Source organism: Rhamphochromis sp. 'chilingali' (assembly GCF_963969265.1).
Source record: "Rhamphochromis sp. 'chilingali' genome assembly, chromosome: 20".
NCBI classification, from domain to species: Eukaryota; Metazoa; Chordata; class Actinopteri; order Cichliformes; family Cichlidae; genus Rhamphochromis; species Rhamphochromis sp. 'chilingali'.
In genome coordinates, this window is record NC_137947.1 from 13,252,059 (window position 1) to 13,275,801 (window position 23,743).

The 23,743-nt window shown below is 42.3% G+C and overlaps 1 protein-coding gene across 3 annotated transcripts; it reads right to left on the minus strand.

Moving 5' to 3' along the window:
• Positions 1-443: 443 nt before the first annotated feature.
• Positions 444-23,541, minus strand: map3k4 (mitogen-activated protein kinase kinase kinase 4). 3 transcript variants are annotated; one of them, XM_080868702.1, is made up of 27 exons: positions 23,305-23,541; positions 17,538-17,728; positions 16,026-17,431; positions 14,073-14,333; positions 13,754-13,906; positions 13,516-13,673; positions 13,262-13,378; positions 13,069-13,168; positions 12,819-12,902; positions 12,448-12,717; positions 12,199-12,348; positions 11,676-11,837; positions 10,210-10,343; positions 9,617-9,695; positions 9,448-9,526; positions 6,470-6,566; positions 6,048-6,170; positions 4,663-4,763; positions 4,490-4,570; positions 4,179-4,370; positions 4,021-4,091; positions 3,800-3,916; positions 3,562-3,721; positions 3,349-3,471; positions 2,864-2,970; positions 1,460-1,639; positions 444-1,368 (listed from the first exon to the last, which is right to left on the minus strand). In XM_080868702.1, exons 1-27 carry the CDS (start codon positions 23,334-23,336, stop codon positions 1,348-1,350), a joined length of 4,749 nt encoding a protein of 1,582 aa, XP_080724828.1. In that variant the 5' UTR covers positions 23,337-23,541; the 3' UTR covers positions 444-1,347. The 3 variants fall into 3 exon arrangements, with proteins under 3 accessions (XP_080724828.1, XP_080724830.1, XP_080724829.1); XM_080868704.1 differs by lacking the exon at positions 23,305-23,541 and adding an exon at positions 23,032-23,169; XM_080868703.1 differs by lacking the exon at positions 6,048-6,170.
• Positions 23,542-23,743: the final 202 nt, after the last annotated feature.

A 23,743-nucleotide genomic window follows, 5' to 3' on the forward strand; every position in this document is an offset into this window, starting at 1 on the left:
TATCTGCTGCGACATTCAGATGGTAGGCCCAGAATTAGTCCTAAACAACATAAGGTGGGGGATATTTTCTAAGCACACAGCCTACCTGAGTATTGTCGTTCCCCATTTCTATCCTTATAATGAAAGCGCATCAATCTTCTTATGGCTACTTCAAACACGTCACAAAGCCTAAATTATGTCTGTTTCCTTTGAACATGACAAAGAGTTCACTGTAGTCAGATCTCAATCCAATAGCGCACATTTGGGTGTGGTAGGAGGGGAGAGTCATGTCATGGTTATAGAGCCAAAATGTCTGAGGAAAGTTTCCATCACCTTGTTGAATCTAGGCCACAAAGAATTGAGGTATTTCTGAAGACTAAGTGGGTCTGACCCAGTAATAGTTACTGGTGAGTGGATAACACATAATAAGTTAAAATTTCACGGCGAGAGACAGACAGAACACATTCTTTAAAAAAAGAGAGTTCATTTATTAATATTGTTTGTACATGGCAAACACTGTGAGAGCAGCAGAGAACCAGAAGTTGTGTGTCAGTGTCTGTGTTCGGCCGTGAGAATGTTTTATGTTCAGCAGCAGGGAGGAAGAGCAGGCCCTGTTTCTCCTTTTCTTTGTAACGCCTTAGTCACATGAACAGCTCTTCACTGGCGGCCAGTAGACTTGAACATTGCTCCAACTTGAAATTTTCTCCTCAGCAAAGGCAAAGAAAAATAGAATAACAAAAAAAAAAAAAAAACATCCTTCCCAGTGCCCACGCTTGCCAAATAGCAAGCAATACGATTTGTTGATTACATTTGGATGGTTCATTTCATAAAGGTAAAGCAGCCTCTCCTTCCATTTTGAGGCCTACCACACCTTTTCAGTCTCAGAGGGACAGACAAGCAGTAACTCCACTGTCCCCATGGGTAAACAGTTTAAAAGTGCTATAGGTTTTGCCCCACCCCCAACCACCTGTCCATTCCCCTTTGATAAAAAAAATGAAAGGAAAAAAACAAGTATTCTTCAATGCCTTTTCAGAGATCTCTTCACCAGTGAGACCAAACAAATGTGGCAATAGGTATTTAACTTTACAATATTGTTTATACAGGAATTAAAACTAATTCTTTTTTCTGTTTTTACAGTATATACAGTCCCACCCGTCCTCTCTCAGTCCATAGATAAAGACACAACAAATCAATACTATATAGATCCAGTTGTCCTCTGAAATGATACTGTATTACTTCCTCAGTTTAAATCCATGTGCCTTCAGCAGTAACCTCCTGCTTCTCCGTGTCCACAGTTCTCTTTTCTTATTTGAACATGTACAGTAGTGCTTTAACTTGTAAACTTTAAAGCCACACAGGAGGTTTCGTTTATTCTTCATCCGTGCAGACCTGAAACAGATGCGAGGTCGGGGATATAATGTGAATTCCATGGAAATATTCAATTACAACTTAGAAATGTTTAACCTTCCCAGCATCTCACCTTAACAAATGGGTGGTCAAGCAGCATGCTAGCTGTCCAGCGTCGTTTGGGTTCACTCTCCAGACAGTGACCGAGGAAGTCCTTCCCTTCTGTGCTCAGCTTCTCGGGGATGGGAGGTTTGTGGCCCATGCCCACTTTGTACATGATCTGAAAGTTGTGCTCGTACTCATGCCAGGGCCTCTGCAGATAGAAACGTACGAATACGAGTTGCTTTTTTTACTTGTGGTTTTGAATTTTGTTAAGTGAGTTTCCTGAAGTGGTTTACAAAAAAAAAAAAAAAAAGGTTAAATCATGCTTAACAAGCAATATGTTTTGCAGTTTGGGGACAAACATGTCATTAGCAACAGTAACCATGCTCCCTTCACTCTGGAAGTGGTTTTTGCACAAGTGGTCACAGCTCAGACTGAAACAGCACCCTATAGCTAAACACTAGAGCTGCCAAAGGGGGTCATTTTGACCCCCTTACGCAGTTTAAAAATTGTGTAACTTTTCCTAAAATAGGATTATTCATCAAATACTGAATTTTAGACTTTAGACTTAAAAAAATAAGAAATTATGACCTTTACCTCAAACCATGGATGCCGTAGAAAATAATGTAAAACCACTACTGCGGCATGCAGGTTTACAGACTGTTTACAGACATGATGTGCTGCCATAACATGAGCTACAGCTACATGTGATTGATAAATAAATATGGAGAGGACTGTAGTTAGATAAAAGATGAATAATTGCTGCCAGGCTGAGGATGGGATTTTGAGCCAGAGCAGAGCAGGTCAAAGCGGAGGAGTGTGTGACTCAACATGTGGAGAACCGGGCGAGTTGCTGGCTTTTCTGAACAGCGGGGGAACCGTAGCTGAGTCCACAGTGTGGAGAACAAATCTGAGCAAATAAAGAGTAAAATCCACAGAGCAGGGGAAAGGTGGAGCAGTGTGGAGGCTGCATGAGGTTGCATGTTTGGTGGCAGATGTGGTGGATGTGGACAAGATGATAAACTCTGATTTTTGTTTTTTTTTACTTTTCATTTTTTCCACTGTAATAATGTATTTGTTTAGATGTGTTAGCTGTTGTGTTATATGTTATATGCTTTGTTTATTAGTTTATTCTAAGGTGTATTTTAACGTTGCAATCAATGATCTAAAACATTGATAAAACTAATAAAACCTCTAAAAATTGAAACGTAAAACACTCATTTTGTAAAATCTAAGCTAAAATTAGAAAAGTTAAAATTAGAAAACAACAGCAGTGGTGGTCACTGCCACCAGCATGGCTCAAAATGACCCCTGCGGGCAAGCTCAACATTAAATTTAATTTCCTTTCTATTGAAGTAGCTTACTAAAACTTGGAAAAATACCAGAGTGAAGCTTTGAATGTGCGAAAAGGAAAACCCTCTCTTTAGCTTGTTACCTTTCCAGTCACCATCTCAATAAGGACGCAGCCCAAACTCCAAATGTCTGCTGCCCGCCCGTGACCTTCGCCCTTCGCTCTGGTGATAACTTCAGGTGCCATGTATGCTGAAAGAATATCAACACATCTGATATTAATAGCAATAGTATGATATAATGCATAATAACAATGCAATAATGATTTTACAGAAATATTAATGCAGCACATGAAAATGTGAAAATTATGCAAAACTGTAAAAATCACACATTTCTACAGGAGACTGCGAAAAAACAAGAACTTTCTGTTATTTGATTGTTTATCTATTACTTTTTTACTTTGGTGTTGTATTGATGGTCATGGGGGAGGTCTTTATCAGAAGCAAAAGCTACAAAATGAATGAAAACAGTGCTCTTTCACATTTTTCAAAGCCGTCCAGTGAGCCAGACTGAAGTCTGTGGTGGGCCGATTATCATATTTTGACACTGCAGGTTTATTTAATGTGTTACCTGCTGTTCCCAGAGTGCTGTTCACCTCTCCTGGCATTGTGTGAGTGTTGTTTCTCAACTTTACTGAGCAGCCAAAGTCACCCAGCTTAATCAGACCTGATGATGTCAGAAAGATGTTGGCTCCTGATGGGGACGAAAACAAACAGGAGGATGAGGAAACGGTTGCTGATCAAATAAAGTAACAGTGAGATAGAATAAGTGCATGGCGCTGACCCTTAATATCCCGGTGGACAATGCCGTGTTCATGCAGGACGTTGATGGCTATAGTGATCTGTTTGCTGTAAAGCCTGATGACGTGCTCCTGCAGCCCCAGCCGGGATACCTCCTCCAGAGTGCCCTCGTCACAGTACTCCATGAAGATGTACATCTCCTCCTACAGGTGAGCACACAAGTATTAATACCACACCACTTCCACGTGCCACAGGTGGCTTCCTGAATTGATGCTTCTTACCCGGTGAAGCTCGACTCCGAAGTAGCGCACAAGATTCGGGTGTTTAATGCCTTCGAATATTTTCAGCTCGTCTGCAGTCTCCTTGATTGTTTTGTGATCGTTTGGTTGGAATCGGATCTTAGTGGAGGCAAAAAAAAAAAGAGAATGAGAAATGTCTGTTAACATCAACAGTCACTATGATCTGTTAATACTATTGAATTCCAACTAGATGAAGCGCATACCTCCTTCATAGCCATCAGCTCGCCGGTGTCAACATTGATACAGGTATACACCTTCCCATACTGGCCCTCACCTGTGATCAAGCACAAAGGCATCACATTTGTGTTTGCAAGAGTGTTAAACTGCATCATAATCAAAAACAGTCACACCAAAGTCGTACCTATCTTATTGCCCCTCTGCCACTTGAAGGTCACTTTCCTGAGCCCAACTTGCATGACGTTGTCGTACGACTTGGGTGTGTGGCACACCTGGCCGATGATGTTGCGTTGCTTCATCACGGCGTAGCGTTTCTCTTCGAATTTGCGAATGGAGAGACGGACGGCCTCCATGGGGCTTTGCCGCGCTGCTGTGTCTGAGAAAGGAGACAGGATTAATATTTAAACTCTGGAAACATTTCTGCTGTGATTTAGTTAATAGTAGTTCTGTGACTTGTAGCACCAGATTTTGGTACCTATCCCTAAATAATCTCACCCTTGGACTGGCTGATGAAGGTGCGGAGCTCCCAGCTTCTGCGTGAAGAACTGTTAGGGTCTCCCTTAGGATACGAAGGTTCTAAAGTAAGAAAGGAAAAGAAAAGAAGATTCAGACAAGGAAGGCTAATATGCAAAGCAGATCAAACACCATAGATCGCTGAAAGCTCCCACCTTCTCTGTCCTCTGTAGGGCTGGAGTGGCGGCTCAGAGACCTGAAATTCAACTCTGCTGCAACTGATGACAGCCGGTCATTCTCATGGAAACTGGATCCTCTGCAAAGACAAAGAAGAAACTGATGCAATGCTGTGATTCAATCAAAAACTACTTATTCAGATGGAGTGTTTCGGTCTGGCGCAAGTTAGTGCAATCTCATCTACCAAGAAGGAACTTTACTTTATAAGCTTTTTAACAGTACACTCTAGATACATTTTGCACTGAATGTTTTCTTTATCTTTAAATAAACGGAGGAAAATGTAACATTTTTTTCTAAAGGCATCTTAATTAAAGCTTTTTTCCCAGACTTGTGTTCATAATGAAACTTAATACTGTAAATTACATGATTTAACAGATTACTACAAATTCAGAGGGAAAGAATCTGAATTCAGGAGATGTTGAAGATATAGATTAATTAGAGAGGGCCTTATGAAAGCCATTAACAGCTCAGCATTCATCAGTGGCATTCACACTTGAAGATAAGACCTTTAGTATGCATGCTCGGATTTCTGTACTAATGCACCAGGAATTCTAAAAGCAGTCAGTCACCAGCATCAAAGCAAGACAGATGTGGATAACACTAAAAAGCAGAATTCATAGCCAACTCCTTCAGTGAAGTAGTGTTCGTTTTCACACCATGCACAACAATCACAGCCTCTTCCCTTAATCAGTAGACCTGTGGAAGTCTTCTTTTTTTGGAGTTGTTGACATTTTTGCAGGACTACATTTTAGGAGGCTACATTTTAAATCTGTGTTTTTTTATAGCCATGCAAATCACTGTGTATCAAGCCTCGAGACTAGAATAATTGTAATCTTACAGGCATGCTATGAATTAATTACACATACATTTAAGGTAAAATGGAAATGCCTTGTTATTTCATTTGATCTAAAGTCAAATAGCTTAAAAACGTAAGCAATTAAACTAAATCAAACAGACTGATCATCTGCATCTGTGATGCCCTGATGTGGAGCCTGTGTGTGACTTTCATTGTACAACAGTCAATCGAATATTTCCCAAAATTTCCCAAATATTGTTGGTTTATATGCAATCAGAAGCTTAGAAGTGTTTCATTCTTTACGTTTTTTTAATTTACCGTTAAGGATATACACTGGCAGGACATCCCAGATTTGATAATTAGGTAAAATACTTTTTGGCTTTAAACTCTTCAGTACAGAACGAAATGTCCTGGATCTTGCAGTTAATAAATAACATGAAGCATTTCTTCCTCCATTTACAGAAGCCTTACAAAAACATTTCTGACAGCTTTTGGGTTTTTTCCCCCTTTTTTTGACCGAGCTGAACTCTGACAACAGTTTCTTCTTTGGGAGGGGGGCAAAGCTACCTGACGTCATTGGGGGTGCTGCCGGGTGCTTTGGTGTGGCTCTGTTCCCCCGGTCCCTGAGGGACAGGGCGAGGGCCGTTTGGGAACAGCTGGTTCCGGAGATCACAGGGGAGACTTCGAGAGCTGTGTGGTGAAAAAACAAACTGAGGAGCGCTGCCTTGGGAGGTAAGGTGGCTTCCATGGGATGTGTGAAGTTATATGTAGGTGTGTGACTGGGTGGCTGGTTCACGGACAGATATGCACACTCACTCTCACACACACAGAGCACACCACACACACACGCACAAACAAAGAAGCTCAAATGTTTCACAAGCTTAACTAGCCAGAAAAAACATTAGAAGGTAAAAAAGCAAAGCCATGCAGGACAGAGTTTAAACATTAAAAGAAAAAGTGTTGAAAAACTTAAAACTGCAGTCACCCACCTGAACCCTTCAGCGTTAGGGATGATCAGAGGGGGGTTTGGTGGATCACTATGGCAACGACCCACCAACTTTACAGGACGAGGACTATTTCTGGGACCTGAAAAGAAAAACAACAAATGCTAAATTTATTCAATTGTCCAAACCCTCCCCCCAAAAAACAGATCATCACTGGGTTTAAATCATGGGAATGAGAAATTAGTTAGCAGTAACAAGATATCTAAGTCATGTTTTTATGACTCCAGTGCGAAAAAAGTTGGAACACTGTATTAAATTGCAATGATTTACTAATCTCATAAAGCCATATTTTATCCTCAATAAAACACAGAAAGAGGTTCACCAATCTGCAAAAGACTGTCTACAAATTACAGAGCAAAAATCTAAGTTAATGTATTGGAAGTAATTTAACTGATGATGTAATTTAATGTAAACTTTGAATATCTCATTATCTGCAGTTCATAATATCATCAAAGGATTCGAAGGACACAAAGAGCAAAGCTGAAAATCAACTGGATACCGGTAAACTTTGGGCCCTGAGGCCCAAAAACAGACATGATCCTGTCTGGCTGTGAACACAGTTTACTGTAGGAGTCACAAAAGCAGGTTAAAGCTCTAACATGCAAACATGAAGACGTGAACATCGACGTGTGATCTGGAGATGCTGTCGTCTTCTTTGGGCCAGAAATCTTTTTAAATGAATTGAAGCAACCGCATACTGGAGCTATTACAACAGCGTAGCTTTCTAAAAGAAGAATCTAGGTGCTGAACTGGCCTCCCTGCTGCCCGGACCTTTCTCCAGCATAAAGCATTTGGCACAGCATGAAACAAAAAATATGACAAATAAGACCCAGGAGCAGCTAGAATCCAGACAGGACAATATCAGACAAGAATGGGACAACACGTCTCTCCCAAAAGTACAGAAACCGGTCTCCTGAGTTCAGACATTTATGGAGCATTTGTACAGGAAGAGGGGATGTTATGCCTGTCCCCACTTTTTTGATTCATGTTGCTGTCATCAAAGTCAGTTAATCAATTTCATCAAATTAGCTTTTTTTCTACGCTTGATTGTAAATAAAATCTGGGTTTATGAGAGGTTTTCTTTACATTTTACACAACATCCCAACTTTAATTGATGGTCTATAATCATATACCACTGTGCTGAACTACTTTACTCCATCAAAGACATAGATGTAGCAACATTTTGCTTTATTCTGGTACTAGTTTGCCAACTTCATATCTAATTTTCCAATAACATAACACCTTTTCCATAAAAACATTATTTGGTGGTAGAATTATTTTTCCATAAACACTTAACGTGCATTATGTAACAAGTAATGTCATAACAGGACTCCTCAGATTTTCATATTTTTACTCATTTACTTTAACCTCCTAGGACCTGGCGCCCACATATGTGGACATCACATTTTGGGTTATTTAGACCAAAATACTCAATTTTGCTCTACAAGGGCCTGATATCCACTTACGAGGACATTATGCAGCTACTGTTCTATCAAAATTTTAAATGAATATCCTCATATGTGGCTCTTATTTTTCCTAAAAACAAAAATTAGGTAAAAGAAAAAAAGAAATCTGGTAATTCTTTGTTTTTACATTCATCGGGTCCCAATATGCTCAAATATCAAAGAGAAATTAAAAATGCATGTAGTGGAAGAGTTCAGGACTTAGGAGGTTAAAGAAGTTAAAGTCAACTTCAAGACACACTAGGGATGGGTATCGAAAACCGGTTCTTGTTGAGAACCGGTTCCCACTGTTTCAATTCCTTGGAATCGTTTGCCACTTTTAAAAACGATTCCCTTATCGATTCCAGTCGCCCCGAATGACGTCATCACGTTGAGTAGCATCTTTTACCCAGTAGGAAACACGGCGCCTGAGCGGCACAAACGCTCAAAAGTTTGGTTACACTTTATGAGAAAGGATGACAACAGGGCAACGTGCAATACTTGCAAAGTAGAGATTTCATCAAAGGGAGGAAACACTACGAATATGCAAAAGCATTTGCTCACAAAACACGCGATTGCTTTCAACGAATGTCGTGTTTTTGATCCGCTCCGGACTAGCGAAGCTCAACCCAGCAGCAGCGGTAGCGTTTCCACGTCCTCTCCCGTTAATACTGCAGGTAACTAATCAAATAGCATTGCATATTATGTTAGCGCGATTTACCTTATTACAAAACCTGCTATTACTGTGCGTTGCATTTAGATAACCATGATGAGAGACACAGAGTCTGGCTGGCTCAGATGCTGGCAGTTCTCGCTGCAGTCTACCGGTAGCGTCTCCTTTCAGGCCAGGATAGACGAATGTCACCCAGCAGTGTCTAAGTTTGTGGTCAAAGGCTTGCACCCATTTGCCACAGCAGATGCCCCCGATTTCACTTTGGTAAGTGAATGTGTTTAATTGTAGGCAGGACATTACTGGATATTCTTGTGTAATTGCTACAGAATAATTTATGTTAAACTTTGTTATTGCTACAGGAGAATATTTATTTTATTATTTAACATATACATTTTTTTTCCTGGGGACCCTGTGACACCCCATTGAAGAGCCGTAGGCTGTGGATCTCTTAAGATCTCACTGTTGGGTTTGTAAGGCCATGTTACTCTTCTCTTTGAACAAGATAGAATATCTTGTTCAAAGAGAAGATATAAAACACAGTTCTAAGCTAATCGACTTTAGTGTTCTCCTTTTTAAAAAAAAAAGAATCGATAAGAGAATTGATAAAGAATCGAATCGTTAAACAGAATCGAAAATGGAATCGGAATCGTTAAAATCTTATCAATACCCATCCCTAAGACACACACACACTTTTTTAATATTCTATGTGAACTGAACTGTAATGTCATTGCTGCTGTGTCTGCTTTGTGTAGCAGTGCCCTCTCCATGGCATCCAGATTGTAAACTTGCAGCGTATAACCTGAAATCAATCCTGATATGGAAGATGCTATCGTGGAAAAGCTTCTTACCAAAGTACAGGCCAGTAACAGGGCTATGGGGTTTTCCAATCACATGTCCAATACATTCATTCATCAAGGCTTGTAAGTTCTGAAGAAACACAACATAAATTTTCAGTTAGTATAAAAATATTGTATTCCAAGCATGCCTATTGTTTATGTCGTAGGAAACTATACTTACCAGGAAGTCATCCTCTGGTAATTCTGATATAAAGGCAGGCTCAATAGCTTGAAGAAAGTCAAAACCCTGAGTCGCCCACCTGTGGAAGCGAAACATTGTTAATCCGTGCATGCAAAAACAAACCACAACAGAATGTTTAGTTAATGATTTATGGGGGGGTGGTTTGGTTTTTTTAAGCATTTAAGACAGGAAGCACTAATATGACAACTGACTCATACCCAGAGTTAACCGGGACTGTTTTTGTTTGAGTATTTGTCACACTATTATTAGACACTATCCAAAATGTCATGCTTCTGTCAAATTCTTCACTGCATTAAGAGTGCAAGGTTGCCATAGTAACGAGTCATGGCTCAAAGGAAAAGCTCTTGACAAAGAGCTCATCTTTAATGAACATTGTGAGTTTTCCACAGTGAATAAATATGGCAGCAGCAGAATAAAAATCTTATAGCTTAATACTCAACCAGTAGGCCTGGCTTTAGCTACAAAAAGCATCCCTGAGTAGCATATTGCAAACCAGAAGACTACCAAGCAGAGCAGATACTCAGGAAGGAGCACAGTGAACAATAAGTGTTCAGCTGATAGGAACATCTTACCTGGGTTTGGTGCCCCTGCCACTCTCACATTTGGTCAGGACATAGGTCATCCATTTGCGGGCAAAAGCTATGTAACGGTCCCCGATCCTCTGTCTGAACTCTCCTGACATCAGACGCACCACCTCCTTGTGATACTGGAAGCAAAAAAAGAGACTGATAAGATGCTAAACAACTGAGTCATTCCTTCATTTCTTTGTATTTTGCTTCTAGGGAGCCAGACTACATTACAGTTACATTACAGTGGTTCTCCTGGCTTTTTGAAGGTCTTTCAAAGTTTTTCTTTGGGCCCTGGCTCATTTTTTCATCCATTTTCAGTCCAGTCTTTATGCCTGACCGTTTTCAGAGGAAATTTGTTTTGTTATATTTATAAAATAAGTCATAAAAAACTGAAAGATTATCAAAGTACAGTCAAGTTGATTGAGAATGGAACAAAGGCAGCCAACATCCAAAGAATGCCCTTCAAAAAGCCTGAAAAACTATTCCTATGCCTTACATTAGGGGTGGGCGATATAAACGATATACGATAGAAACGATATAAATTTGGCCAACGTTAGGGATTTTGACTATACCGCTCTATCGCGATAGCGCATGTTGATGATGTCATCAAGCTGCACCTGTTTTGGTCGAAAGCATTGCAGCGGCTACAACCATTATCATCTGCAAATTATGCCGGGCGACAGTCATAGCAAAGAGATGAAGCACTTTTGAAATATGGGGAAAGCCAAGAACTGTGCTTCCTCCACTTCCATAACATTGATTCAATAATGTTGAATTCTCTCGCAGCTGTTCTGTTCCCATGTTGTTGCAGTATATTAATAACTAACCTTGTATTGTGGATGAAAAATCTCAGTTGTTCTCCTGACTGAAGTTTGGCCCGTGTATAGCATCCTGCTATGCGATTGCATTTGTCCCTGACTACCAGAATCCCTCACGTTAACTTTTATCGAGTGGAAGAAAAGTTGGCGTTCATCCTCCAGCTTCACTGTGCTAATGTTGTGCTAACATAGCTGTGTCGCTAGCAATCATGTAGCACAACATTATATACCAGGTAGTCCAACTTCAGTAACCCCTCAAACGCCACTGCTGTTTAGTTTTCTGTCTTCATTTATGTCAGAAGTGGTAGCAGAGCTGTACGCTTTAATTCGTTTCAAAAATCTCAGTCAGAACATGGTATGAAATGTTTAGGTGTAAACTAGCGAGCTAACTTCCTGTTAACTTCTAACTCCGTTAAATTTAATAACTTCTGTTTTCATGGATGCCTGGATGTTAAACTTAATACCAGCCCTACCTTACATGCTGGATTTCCATGTATGTTTCAATAAATCACTGCTTCTGCTCAAAGCCTTTGCACAGTACTGTATGTAGCTGTACTTCTCAGTTTGAGTGCATTTATGTACTTAAAATAGCAAGCGTGCAGCAACAGGAATTGAGACACAGCATCTGCCCACACTTTTCCAGTCTTTTACCTCGAAGGCAAAGTTGTAGCCTTGTGTCATCGCCTCCCTGTAGTAATGATTCAGAGTGGCTGACTCGGACTCGTCGATCTCGGCCTTAAACTCTGTGGTAAACATGTTATCTACGCAGTCAATGGCATGCCTTATCTTAATGCATAGCTGCAGTGCCTCATTCTGTGAAAGGAGAGAGAAACACGAGAAAAGAAAGAGACATGTTTAAAACCTTTTTCATAAAAATTATTATTAATGCATGTATTTATTATCAAGTGCAGCCACGTGAGATTTTTATTTTGAAAGTAACAGATAAAGTTGCTGAAAGTTTAGTGGCTTCCATTTAGGAAGCACTTCTAAAATATGACCTGAAAATGATTCTGTTTCTTCTTTTTATCTAATGTTAATAGGGCAGAAATTCAGGGTAGCTGATAGCAGTTGCTATAAAAACTGATTTGAAAGTAGGACACCGACATGCACCTGTCTGCACAACAACACAGAATAAACCATGGGTTAGATGTCAAGCATGTGGTTATATAAGCACCTTGAGCTCTTCCAGAGCGCCTGCGATGAGGGGCTGACTCGATGTTTGCTCTCGGTTAGGAGTAAGCACATCCTCCATGGACTGCTGAAAAACCTTTCTCTGAACCACCAGGTGAGCTGACTGCATCACTATCAACAGCATGTTCTCTACCTGAAAGCATATCGAACCATTGTGAGACACATAAACGTCAGGTACAAACAGGCAGACGCACACACTTGCACACAGACTGAATTTAGAAATGCCACAAACCTTCATGGCCCTTAAAGTGTCAACAGTTTCCATCTGTGGGACCAGCTTGAGAAGCTGTCCATCCCACTGAGCCCAGTCAGAATCAGTGGTGGAATCCCCAGCTTTGTGTTTGCTCATGAGCAGGTAGGCCTCGTCCTCAGCGATTTCATCTGGCTCTTTAGAACAGTCTTTGCCAGCTGCAGCATTAAGAAGCTGCAGGATGACGGGTCGCTGATTCATCAAGCCACAGGGGACAAAAACCTGAAGCTCTTCCAAGCCCGGAATCTGAACCTGGGGGGGGGGGTTAAACAGTTACATAAATAACCCCAGGGCAGAAGGAAGATCAGAAACTGGCAAAATAAAATATAATAAAAGCAAAACAAAATAAACACCTTGACATAGTTTCTTTTCTTCAGTGCCTCGAGGAGACAAGTAACACCGTTAGTGATAGTGAAATCTGCAGCAACCTCCAAGTCCTGCAGAGAAGGGTGCACACAAACTACGTGTCAAAACACAATCCCGGTGCTTCGGCAAACAGAGAAAACAGGGTGACAGACAAACTGCAAAGCCAGTACTGTTGCATCTTCTTTTTTTCTTTTTAAGTCAAGGAAGTGAATAGTCTTTCCTATGTCAGTTTCTCACCTTACGAAGCATTTTGGCAAAGCCCAGGGCCTTAGATGCTCGCTCCCTGGCCTCGTGGAACAGCTCTTTAAGAGACCGACTAGTCTCAACAACGGACCGCCTGCAAAAATTAAAAGCTTCAGAGTTTAAAATCAAAATGCAGTGGGACAAAAACATCAATAAAAACTTGATGAAATCTTGAAATCATCCTCACCTGATCTCATCTGAGGCGGTGCTGTCATCCGCACTTTCCCAGAATTCATTATCACTCTTTTTCAGACCAGCATCAAGGAACTCTCCAGTGGATTTGAGCAGCATCCCAGCAATGTCACTGCAGAGAGCGGAACACTGCTCAGTTTTATATAAATGATTAATAAACTTCTGCAAGCAGGCGCCGTGACTAAAACAAGAATGCGGTCACTCGGTTTTAAAAATGGCACATTTCTGACCGACTGCGGGTTCACTCACCAAAAAAGCTTCCCAGACTGGGCCTCTCCTCCACGGATGTAAGGAGTGATGACCTTGGTGAAGTGCCACTCCTCTTCCAACAGGTTCTTCAAGCTATGAGAGGCCTGAGGCAGCTGCTGCAACATCTGGATCCAGCTGTGCATGTAGTCAAAGTAAACCTGCACAAAAAGCAGCACACGGTGAATAATCACCAACTACAGTTTGAAAATAGAGGCGGGAGAATGGCTGGGAAACTTACCACCAACATCTTGTGAAGATCTTCTTCAAATTCATCAATATTGGCGTTTATTTGCAAGCCCTGAGCGTCAGTCACCACACCATGCAGCATGAACTGATAATACTGCTTCATCAGAAGACCTCCTTTAAGGACCTCTTTACACTCGCGCACCAACTGCAGAGCACAAGCAAACGCATGTAAGAACACTTGTGTACAACAAATGTTAAGGCTAATTGTTCACCAAAAGTTTAAACTGCATGTTTGCAGGCATCACAGGACTGTTGAGAAGTTATAAACTAAAACTGAGGAGAAAAAAGCAAGGACTTGGACAGCTGCTTGCCTGTTTGATACTGAGCAGCGAGGGCTCTCCAGCGGGCCTCTGTTCAAGTCGCAGTTTAAGGCATTCATGAATGACGTTGAGGAGGACTCTACACAGTACGAGGAACGCTGGCCGGAAGGATGGAAGATCCATGTCCAGCAGATCTGCCCAGGACACCTGGTCCGCTCCGAGCTCAGGGTCAGCAGGACCGCTGAACTGACCGTGTCGTGACAGCTCAGGCAGGTAATCGCTGTACAGCATTGGGTCTGGAAAGTCTGCAAACTATAAGTGGAAGAGGAGTGTGAACTTAATTAAGAAAGTCTCGGAGGAAGGGGACTTCTTGTAAGCTTCTACCTGTAAGAACTTCTCGAAATGAGGTTTCCTCAAGTGACTAATTAAATTATATTAACATACAAACAATATAACAAGTTGCTACACTGCTTCTGTGGACAAAAATGCTATTCAGCTGTTTAGAACTAATTTACTGTATCATTGCTTTAACTGGGGAAAAAAAACACACACACACTGAATTCTACTTTTGTCTGCTCTGTTATTCACAATGGGTTGCAACAGCAGGCAGCTCTGCATGTTTGATTTTTTTCTCACTGATGGAAACCCTAAAAGGAATTGTTTCTCCGCGTGGGGTCAAATCAGGGATCTTTTGCTAGTGCAAAGCTCTATACTACGTACCCATTTGTCTTGATGCATGCTTAATCATCCTCGCAAGGAAATCCCAGAAAGTTGATTCTGTTTATCTGAATGTTACATTTTTAGTGGGAGAAACTTCACTGTTTCTCAGCTGAATGACAAAATATTTCACCCACTGAACAGAATCAACTTTCTGGGTATAGATCCGCTTAGAAAAACCACACATACTTAATAACAAATACATTTTTGCATGAATTATGAGGCCACTCAGTTGTCACGTTGCAATTCAGCTCTAGAGTGCAATGAATTAAACTTTGATTCCTTGAAATTAATTCTTGTAAATAATTGATTAAAAACAAAATTTTCATTTCCTAGTGTTTCCTTTTTTTCTACAAAGAATGTTGTTACTGAAAAATGCATTTGATTATCTTGTTTCACTGTTTACAATAAATTACGATTGAACAGATGTTTGGGAAACAGTCTGTTACAATCCACAGCATGCAAACAATGCGTAATATATACCATTATATTAATTGGCAGAACCTCAAAGTATTTTACTTTAAATAAATTAAACAAAGGAAATAATTAGCCTTTCATCAGCATCTGAAAAAAAGTTGGCAAGCAGATGTGCAGCTAACCACATCTCACAGACTACATTCCTTAAGGGCAGCGCAAACATAACCCCCCTACTTAAAACTCTATACATATGCTAACGACGTGCCAGGTAATGCAGATAAGACAAGTCAGCCCAATTGTTTATGACTTGGCGTGAGTAGGGGGTTTTACCTGGGCCGACTTGTGAACCCCTTTTGAGTATTTGGTGCTTACAAGCCATTACTGTTCTCAATGACAACTTAAACTACCAATCCAATTTTAGAAATCAATGTATCAGTATCTATCAGTAGAATAATACTGATAAATCTTTTATATCTTTTTAATCTTTTCTTCTTTTATATTAAAGATTCAAATGACCAAAACAGTCACAGCAGCTTAATTAACCAATTATATTTAACATACAATGACGATCACACTTCAAATAATTCTGTTGCAGAGCTTGTGGTAAAATTAATTTGGCTTTAATTTGTTTAATCATTTCTATAACTTGGTTCTATTTTTATTTTGTTTATAAATATTTTGTAAACAAGAAAAAGCTCGATCTGTAAAAAAACAAAAAAAACAAAACAAAACATCATATGGCTGTTAATTGATTTATAGAAAAGTAACTAAGTCATTAACCAGCAGGGCCTGGATATATGACACACCCAGATGTAGCTTTACTAATGTGACTCCTTTTTATTACCAGATTTCTTAGAATAACAGCCTCACCTCTAGTGCAAGAGTGTGGCGGAGCAGTGCTGCTCTGGACCTCTGAAGAGAGCGATCCATCAGTTTGTGCAGTCTGAGGATCAGTTTACGTAGTCCCATCTGTTTTAGAGCTTTATCCACAAATGGTCTGTAGATGGATGTTGGGCAGAACACCCCTCCTCCCACGGATGCTTCTGCATTTCCTGAAGTAGCATTTGGAAGAAATTCATCTTCGGACAACAAACGGGCAAATTTAGGAGTCAGGGTGGGAGACAACTCTCCCTCTGTGACAGGACTCGCTTCTCCATTGTCCTCGCCATATCTGTCCTCGACGTCACTTTCTGTGGTAAAAGTGGTTATCGAGTCGTTCTCGTCGTCGTCGTCATTCTCTTCATCTTCGTTTCCGCGAGAACAGCGAGGTGAAGGGATCTCAAAGACGGGCCACCCGATACGGGATAAGTCATGGATGCCCAACACTGTGGCCATAACGCGCAGCTTCTGGTTTAGGTCCTGGGTGATATTGAGCCACAGACAGAGCGCCTGCACCCTGCCTTGAAAGTCTCGTGCTGCATACTTTTCGTAGTCCCTTTGTAAGGCCTGCAAAGAGGGGTACAAAGCTTCCACAGACTCCAGCAGTTCCATAACTCGCTTGACCTGCTCAAATGCCAGCCGCTGACGTTGAAGATGCTCCCTGCAATCAGCGCCAGAGCCAAGAGGCTCTGCTGCATTCATTGTTGATGAGGGGCAGGCCCTAAAGCCCCAGGGATCTACTCCACAGTGGTTGCTCTCTGCTACAGTAAGCTCCCTCTTCTCTTCACAAACTAGATCAGGGACTCTCTGATAGTCCCCCTGAATTGCTTGAGACTCTGAACACTGAGCCCCTATCAGGCTGTCATAGTTGACTTTAAAGTGCAGAACCTCGTTAATGATGTCAGGGATAGCTTGGCGGGCAGTGAAAAGGAAAAGGTCTTGGTCACCGGTGGAACGCCGTGCGTGCCATGCCTGCAGCTCCAGCCAAATAACCTCATTATTGTGACCCAAGTAAGGCATGTTCTCCAGGCCTCTCTGCTCCTTCTCTTTCCTCTTGGAGGACATAGATGTGAGCTTGAGCAGCAGCCGCAGAGTTTCAAAGAATTTGAGGCGATCAGCAGGACAATCTGTCCTTGAGGTCTGCCGGTGGGTGCGGGACATATGGGGCATAGACACAGGAAGACTGCGACTGCAGCCCAAACTCAAGTAATGTTTTCTGGTTTCCATGAGGGGCTTTGAGAGGGGATCCAGCATAAATGAGCCTTCAAATGTCTTCTTGTGGTCTCTCTCTGTGGTGCGCTGTGCAGACCGCAGCTTCTTGCCCTGTTTGTAGCTGTGCTCCTTAGATGTCTCCACTGCCTTGGGACTGTCCTTCAGGGCAGATGAGCTGGCGTCAGCTGGGAAAAGAAACAGACTTCCAGTCAGAACACTGTGTGTAAAACCTGCATGTAATGTGGGGTTTCTAAGTACACATTTATCTGTAAAATCGATTTACTAACTTACATTTGTTTGGAGACCCCCCAGCGCTCCTCCCCTGACTGTTCCTCAGGTGTTTGCTAGACATGTGTTTCACCTGACGGGCGTTATATGGAGGTGATGTCCCATACAGAGCTTCCTCTTCCTCACTGGGAGAGTCACAGGATTCAGCCACTTCTTGGCTCCGTAGGGATGCATCTTCCACTGGCTTGGCCTGCCTGTCAGGCATGAATGACAACAGAAAAGACAACCCATTGGTCTGAGCAAGATCTGCATATTTAAATTAGACTGGCCTATATGCATAAGAACTGTTACCTGGAACAGAAACTAGATTTGGAGACACAACGACTTGGCATTATGAAACCATTTCATTCATATCACAAGCACGACCTAAGAAATGTGTGCACAAGGTCAAATAGTGCTCGTCTGTTTGCACCAATAACAGACTGTGCAGCAAATCCTGAATGCCACAGGAGACAGGCTGCTAAACTGCAGCTAGACTGAACGTCTGCTGCTACCCACAGCAGTGTGACGACTTGTCTGCCCTGGAGGGGGGAATCTCTCTGGCTGCAATAGTCTGTGCATGACCACAGGCATCCAGGTGCAGGATATCAAACTGTTTGTGTGTGTCTTGGTAAACATATAGCTTGACCAAAAAGGGAGTTATAGTAACCCATCATTAAATCTGTCTAAGTCATACTGCACAGTTGCATGCAAATATGGTTCTTATGCAAAACAGCATAACACCCCCAGGAGATTCCAGTAAATCTTGAGGAAACAATAAATATTGGATACCACAGGCGCTTACCAGAATTCTGAAAGGCTGTAGCAGCTAATTCTGCAGAAAGGAAAGATTACAAACACTCGAAACACTTCCTTGTGGGAAAAAAGGGGAAAAGGGGAGGGGTAGTAATGTGGAAGAGCACCACGCCTTTCCAGATTACAATGTCAAAGCTCTGTGCCCTAAGGCCTTTCTGAGAGGTTTTTTTTAATAGGATTAGAGAGAAAGGTTACAAGGGCTGACCCAGCCAAAATAAAACAATGGGGAAGAAGGGGAGGCAAATGAAAACGGGTGACATCTATTATATTTATGCAAGTCACCATGTGTGCCTCTGCTGATCATCTGACTCAAAGGCATTCCCCTACACGTGCCTGTTAGCCTGTGTGCTGGCAGCTTCAAACCGGGGGATGGGTGTGTCGCTGTCACCTGGGGAGTGTGAGTGGACGGGGCTGCAGTTCTTTCACCCATCTGCCCCCCCCCGGCAGAATGCCTATGTGACTCTCCACACATACACATGCAGAGAGAGAGAGTGTGTGGGAGCAGCTGTGGAGCTACATGCAGGCAGACACAGGTCAGAACACCTGCTGAAAATGCTGCATGTGCAAGATTAGCTGCAATCACGAATACCTGTTCTCACAAAACAACCGTCATTCTCAGGGTCACTGCAAAGTGAACAGCAAGTTTCTGTTCATGGAAAATGTCTCGAATTATTTAAGCACTTAGAAGCTCCCATCTTGTGAAACAGCCTATAAACTCAGATGTTAACTTGTTGGACCTACCGACTTGAATGCTTTAGATATGTTCTCGTAACTTCACTGGAAATAAGCCCTTTTGTTTTAAAATATTTGAAATTTTTTGTCAATACCTCTAACAACCCATTAATCTCCGTGACAGCACAACCAGTTTACCCAGAACAGTCACAGAACAAATCGCAGATCAACCCTTAAATGAAAGCACACTGACTTCATTATGAATGTACTCTATGAGTGTACTGTGAGGGAACTTGTTCTGCAAGAGACGGACAAAACGTCGTGCAGTACTTTCCAGTGTGCATGCACAGTAGGCAACTGTGTTCCTTACAATAAAGGCATTAATCACAACAACAGACAAATGAGTTTGGTTTTTGTTATGCGATAATTGAGACAGGTATCAGGAAGCTGCAAGAAGAAAGCAGATTTACAAAAACTGCTGAACGCTGAAATACACACCGTACTCCTGCATTAGTACGAGAACGCATTTAAAAACCTGTTATGCTTCAAAAACTCCTACGGCATGTGCGTGCGTGCGTGTGTCACAAGTGATCACATTGTGTGCGCATTTGTAAACATTCGAAAGCCTGGATGTGTGTGTGTGTCCATGTGAGAAAAAGGACAGAAATAGTACATACATGTGAGCGAGGGAATGAGACCAAGTTTTAAAAACGTACTCCTCTACGCAGAACATTGTGATTCAATCATTCAGGAATGAGAGCGGAACCAATGACGCCACTGGGGCCGGTTGTTTGTTAGGTTGCCATGACACGCTTCGAGCACAGGCTGTGCCGTTGCAGGAAGGGATACGCAAATTTGTCTTGTGAATTTCTTAACCTACTTACAGGCTGCACAAAGTTACCAGCATGTGTGTCCTGCAGTTAACCATAGCAGCACTGTGGTCTTCAAGCTGTCCCTGCCTGGCTGCTGATAGTGAATAATCACTGCAGATGGTGTCTGGCTGCTCTCAATGGCTCATCTGATGGCTCATTGGGGCTCCCATAAAGGCCAGTGGAATGCTAAAGCCCCAGGCAGAACACTAAGTGAATAATAAACGGCACAAAAATCGAGAGTCTTTTCTGTATAGCGACTGAAGCAGAGATACCAAGGGCTGCCAGAGTCGCGGGGGGGCTGACCTTTGACACAAACCATCCACACTATTGTACCAGCAAGGGGCTCTCTATTGTATAACGCTGACACGTGGCCCGTGAGGCCCACGGCTGAATACCACACAGCTGGTTAGTGAGCACACTTGCTCACAATGCCCAAACTAAAGGGGACTTTTGTTTTTGTTTTTTTTCCACAGAGAGGAAAAGGAGGAGAAGGTGGTCGGGTTTTTGTAAGAGCACACTTTGCTTTAATTAGGTCATGCTGCCATAACTGATGCCTAACTGGTAGGCTAAATACAGTTTTGAATTACCCCCCCCCCCACTGTAAAAAGCATGCATCTGCGGGGTACTAATTTCAAACCATCGTTCACTGCTGAGCGCGTAAGATTAAAAAGCAATTGGTGGGCTCCGTGGAAATGCAGCACACGTGTGTGCAACATTAAGCATTCCTGACGTGCTGTTAACGCCTGATAAACTGGCAGAGCTGAAGCAGCAATCAGTTTTTGCATCGTAAGCTGACAATTCAGAAACAATGAACAAGATGTACTTCACCACACCCTTTGCTGGAACAGCGTGACCTCCCAACTTCTCCTGCATGCACTAACTATGCAAAGCACACTGTTAATGCACAGCTAAGAAGTTTGATTTTGTCACTAAACGCACTCTGATTCATAGCTCCAGAAAAAAAAGTGAACTTATTTCTAAAACACTGCTTTGATTAATATCTGGACTTGTACTTTGCTCAACACAGGGAACAGTCTTGGTCTAAGAAAAGACTGCACCAGCGGCAGCTAAAGCAGACGCTGTTTGCACACTGTCGGCTGGAGCGCGAGTTAAATGCTAAATGGTGTAATGACATGTTTTTCACCTTATGACGCATGCATTATAAATGCGGTGAAAGCAGCAGTCTGCTCCACCTTTGAAACGTAATCTGAAACTGCAGAGAGAAATAAGCAACACCTCTTTTAGTTTCAAACTTGCACCCTGTTCTGCAGCTGTGCACATTATAAAGCATGTATTCAAAATAGACAAACATGGTATTCAGCGGTGCTTAATCATTTTTATTACACGGTCGCTCTCCTGCATTAGCAATATCAGTTGCCACAGTTCAGCAGTTACAAAAGTGCTATTGTTTAAAAGGAAATGACAGATGAGAGTGGCAGCCTGTGAGAGTGTTAGTTTCTTTCTCTAAAGCAGGTGTGGGCAAAGACAGGATGCAGATAGGAAATGCTAGAGGATGATCCATCTGTATTCTACAGCCTGTGCTCCTGGCAAAAGCGAAGCATTAATGAGTTCTGCCCAATGTGCGCCTACGGGGCTCCAGGCAGCTATCTACTGCACATAGCACACCACATCCTGAAATCTCTGGAATGCTTGTGAGCCACAGTGTCTTCAGACTGACTTTGAGAACGAGACATTATTGACAAAGGACCTCTGTACTTGCAAAGATAGGGATAGCCTTCAACTGCAGAGCGAGCACATAACTGATGTTTCTTAAAATAGCTGTTGGTGCGAAACAATCTTATATAAGCTCAAAGAGGTAGATAGCCGAGAAGACTAAAAGCAAACTTATTTGTTGTTGTCTTTTCAGTCTGCAGTTTAAATGTATATGCAGAGCCATGCATCATGGAGCACGCTAGACGCTGAACTAATGTCGCTTCTGTGCAAACCTTGCAGCCTGGAACATGTAAACTCTGCTGTTTACAAGTTTTGCTGGCAGTTCATAGTAGTCCCATTACTATAGAAACAGCAGGAAAGCAACCCCTGCAGGAGAGACAGATTTAGACTCACTTAAAACATTTGTTAACTAGTAAAACACCGCTGAGCGTTTGCGTGAGCTCCCATAGAGCAACGGTTACCTTTTCATCTGCTGGTGCACAAACTAAACGTGGTCTAATAAGCATGTAAGTAACATCAACATAACCAACATACTCTCAGCAATAATGTGGCCACTGGCTCATCAATTTTCTTCATGCAGTCATGTCGGACAGCAATATACTAACTCAGGGCCAATGTTGCACAATCACGCGAGCTGTTTGTGTATCCACTTCGACTGAGTGACCACAAAAGCGCAAGGTAATAACAAGTGGCTGCTACGCAATCATTACCGAAATAGCCACCAAAAAGGAAAAGACTGGCTATTTACTCAAAAAATGTGATTATGGCAGATGACAAGAGCTGATCCAACATGAAAAATGCTTCTCGCTCTGCCCCCCTCCCAAAAAACTGCATGAGAGAAGGAGGAGGAGGAGGAGGAGGAGGAGGAGAGGGGAAGACACAACAGCAGATTCCTGAGGGTCTGTCGCCAGCGGTCAGGGGCAAACACTGCGGCATTTCGATTACCAGATGCGCCCATATCGAAATCTCCTGAGACTCTGGTTAAAACGCGGTCTTCTGCGCGATTGCACAAAATATATCGCGCACTAACTTTGCACTTGAGTGCATACAGTACGCCCAAACATCCGCAGCGCGGCACGTTTGCGACATGTTATCAACCACACTCTTATTCCTGCAGTAATAGTGAGCCAACATGAAATGCACCAAGTCTGAAAGCGCAGATTCAACGTCCAGCACCGGCGCCGAATGTACCCACGGAGTTAACAATAACAGTGAAGCAACATGCTAGCTACAGTAGCGAAGTTTTTGCTTTTCTGTTACTGGAAGGGAAATGCACAGCTCGGCGAGACAAAATAATAAAAAAATATATATTCAAGTCCCCATTTAGAGCCCTGCAGTGCAAAACTAACGCAGTTTCAGCCTCCTCAGTTTTTGTCAACAAACTTGCGCCTGAACAATAAACTGACTAGCGGCGGCTAATGTGGATGTTAGCTAGCTGGGACTGTTGCACTGTTATAGCGGTTGGTAATTGTTAATAACGCTACCTCAGTATTTGGTGAGCATTTTTGGCTCTCTCACGGCCAACCGAGCACTGCTTGGGAATAAATTATATGCAGCAAGCTCCCCCGGAAAGTGTTTCTCCAAAAAGTTTACAACTAGTGTTCTGCAAATGCATTAACTGCACGGGTATCACTATTTGACAGGAAGTCGATTTCTGCTGGATGCGCAAGCGCTCCGACTGCAGTGTCATGGCTAGCTCACTATTCGGCAACTGCGAAATCCTGACGATAAAGTGTCTGTTCAACGAAATCGCTTACCTGCTGGGCTTGTTCCGATCCGGCGGCTCCATAACAAAGCGGTGGCTCCTTATTTCAAGCTGTGCATGGGCTATACCATGTCTTAGCTATATCAAACACACTTTGCACCGCTAAATCTCTGCAAAGGAGGTGGATTTTGTCTCTTTACAGCACTTTTTATCCGCCGGTACAGTCGACTCTCGCTTGTGCGTATGCTGTCGCCATCTTTCCACCGTTCATTGAAGGAGGAGTGCCACAGCCTTGCAGCGCTACGGCAACTCGGAGGGATCATCTTCGGCCATCAGTGCAGGGTCGGAGTGCTCGTTTTTATCCTCAGAGAGCAATCGCAGTTGTCGCACTTACAACAGTCATCACATTGTCACCACTTGACTGATATGATGAATTACACTCGAAACCACTTGTTATACAGAGCTGTGAAAAAAAGTGTTCATTGCGTGAA

Coding starts and splice junctions, on each gene's coding strand:
- map3k4 (XM_080868702.1), bottom strand. CDS start 23,336: ATGGAGCCGCCGGATCGGAACAAGCCCAGCAG. Junction 17,729..23,304: donor GATCGGAACAAGCCCAGCAG/GTAAGCGATTTC, acceptor CATGCCTGACAG/GCAGGCCAAGCCAGTGGAAG. Junction 9,696..10,209: donor GGCAGGGGCACCAAACCCAG/GTAAGATGTTCC, acceptor TCGCTTCCACAG/GTGGGCGACTCAGGGTTTTG.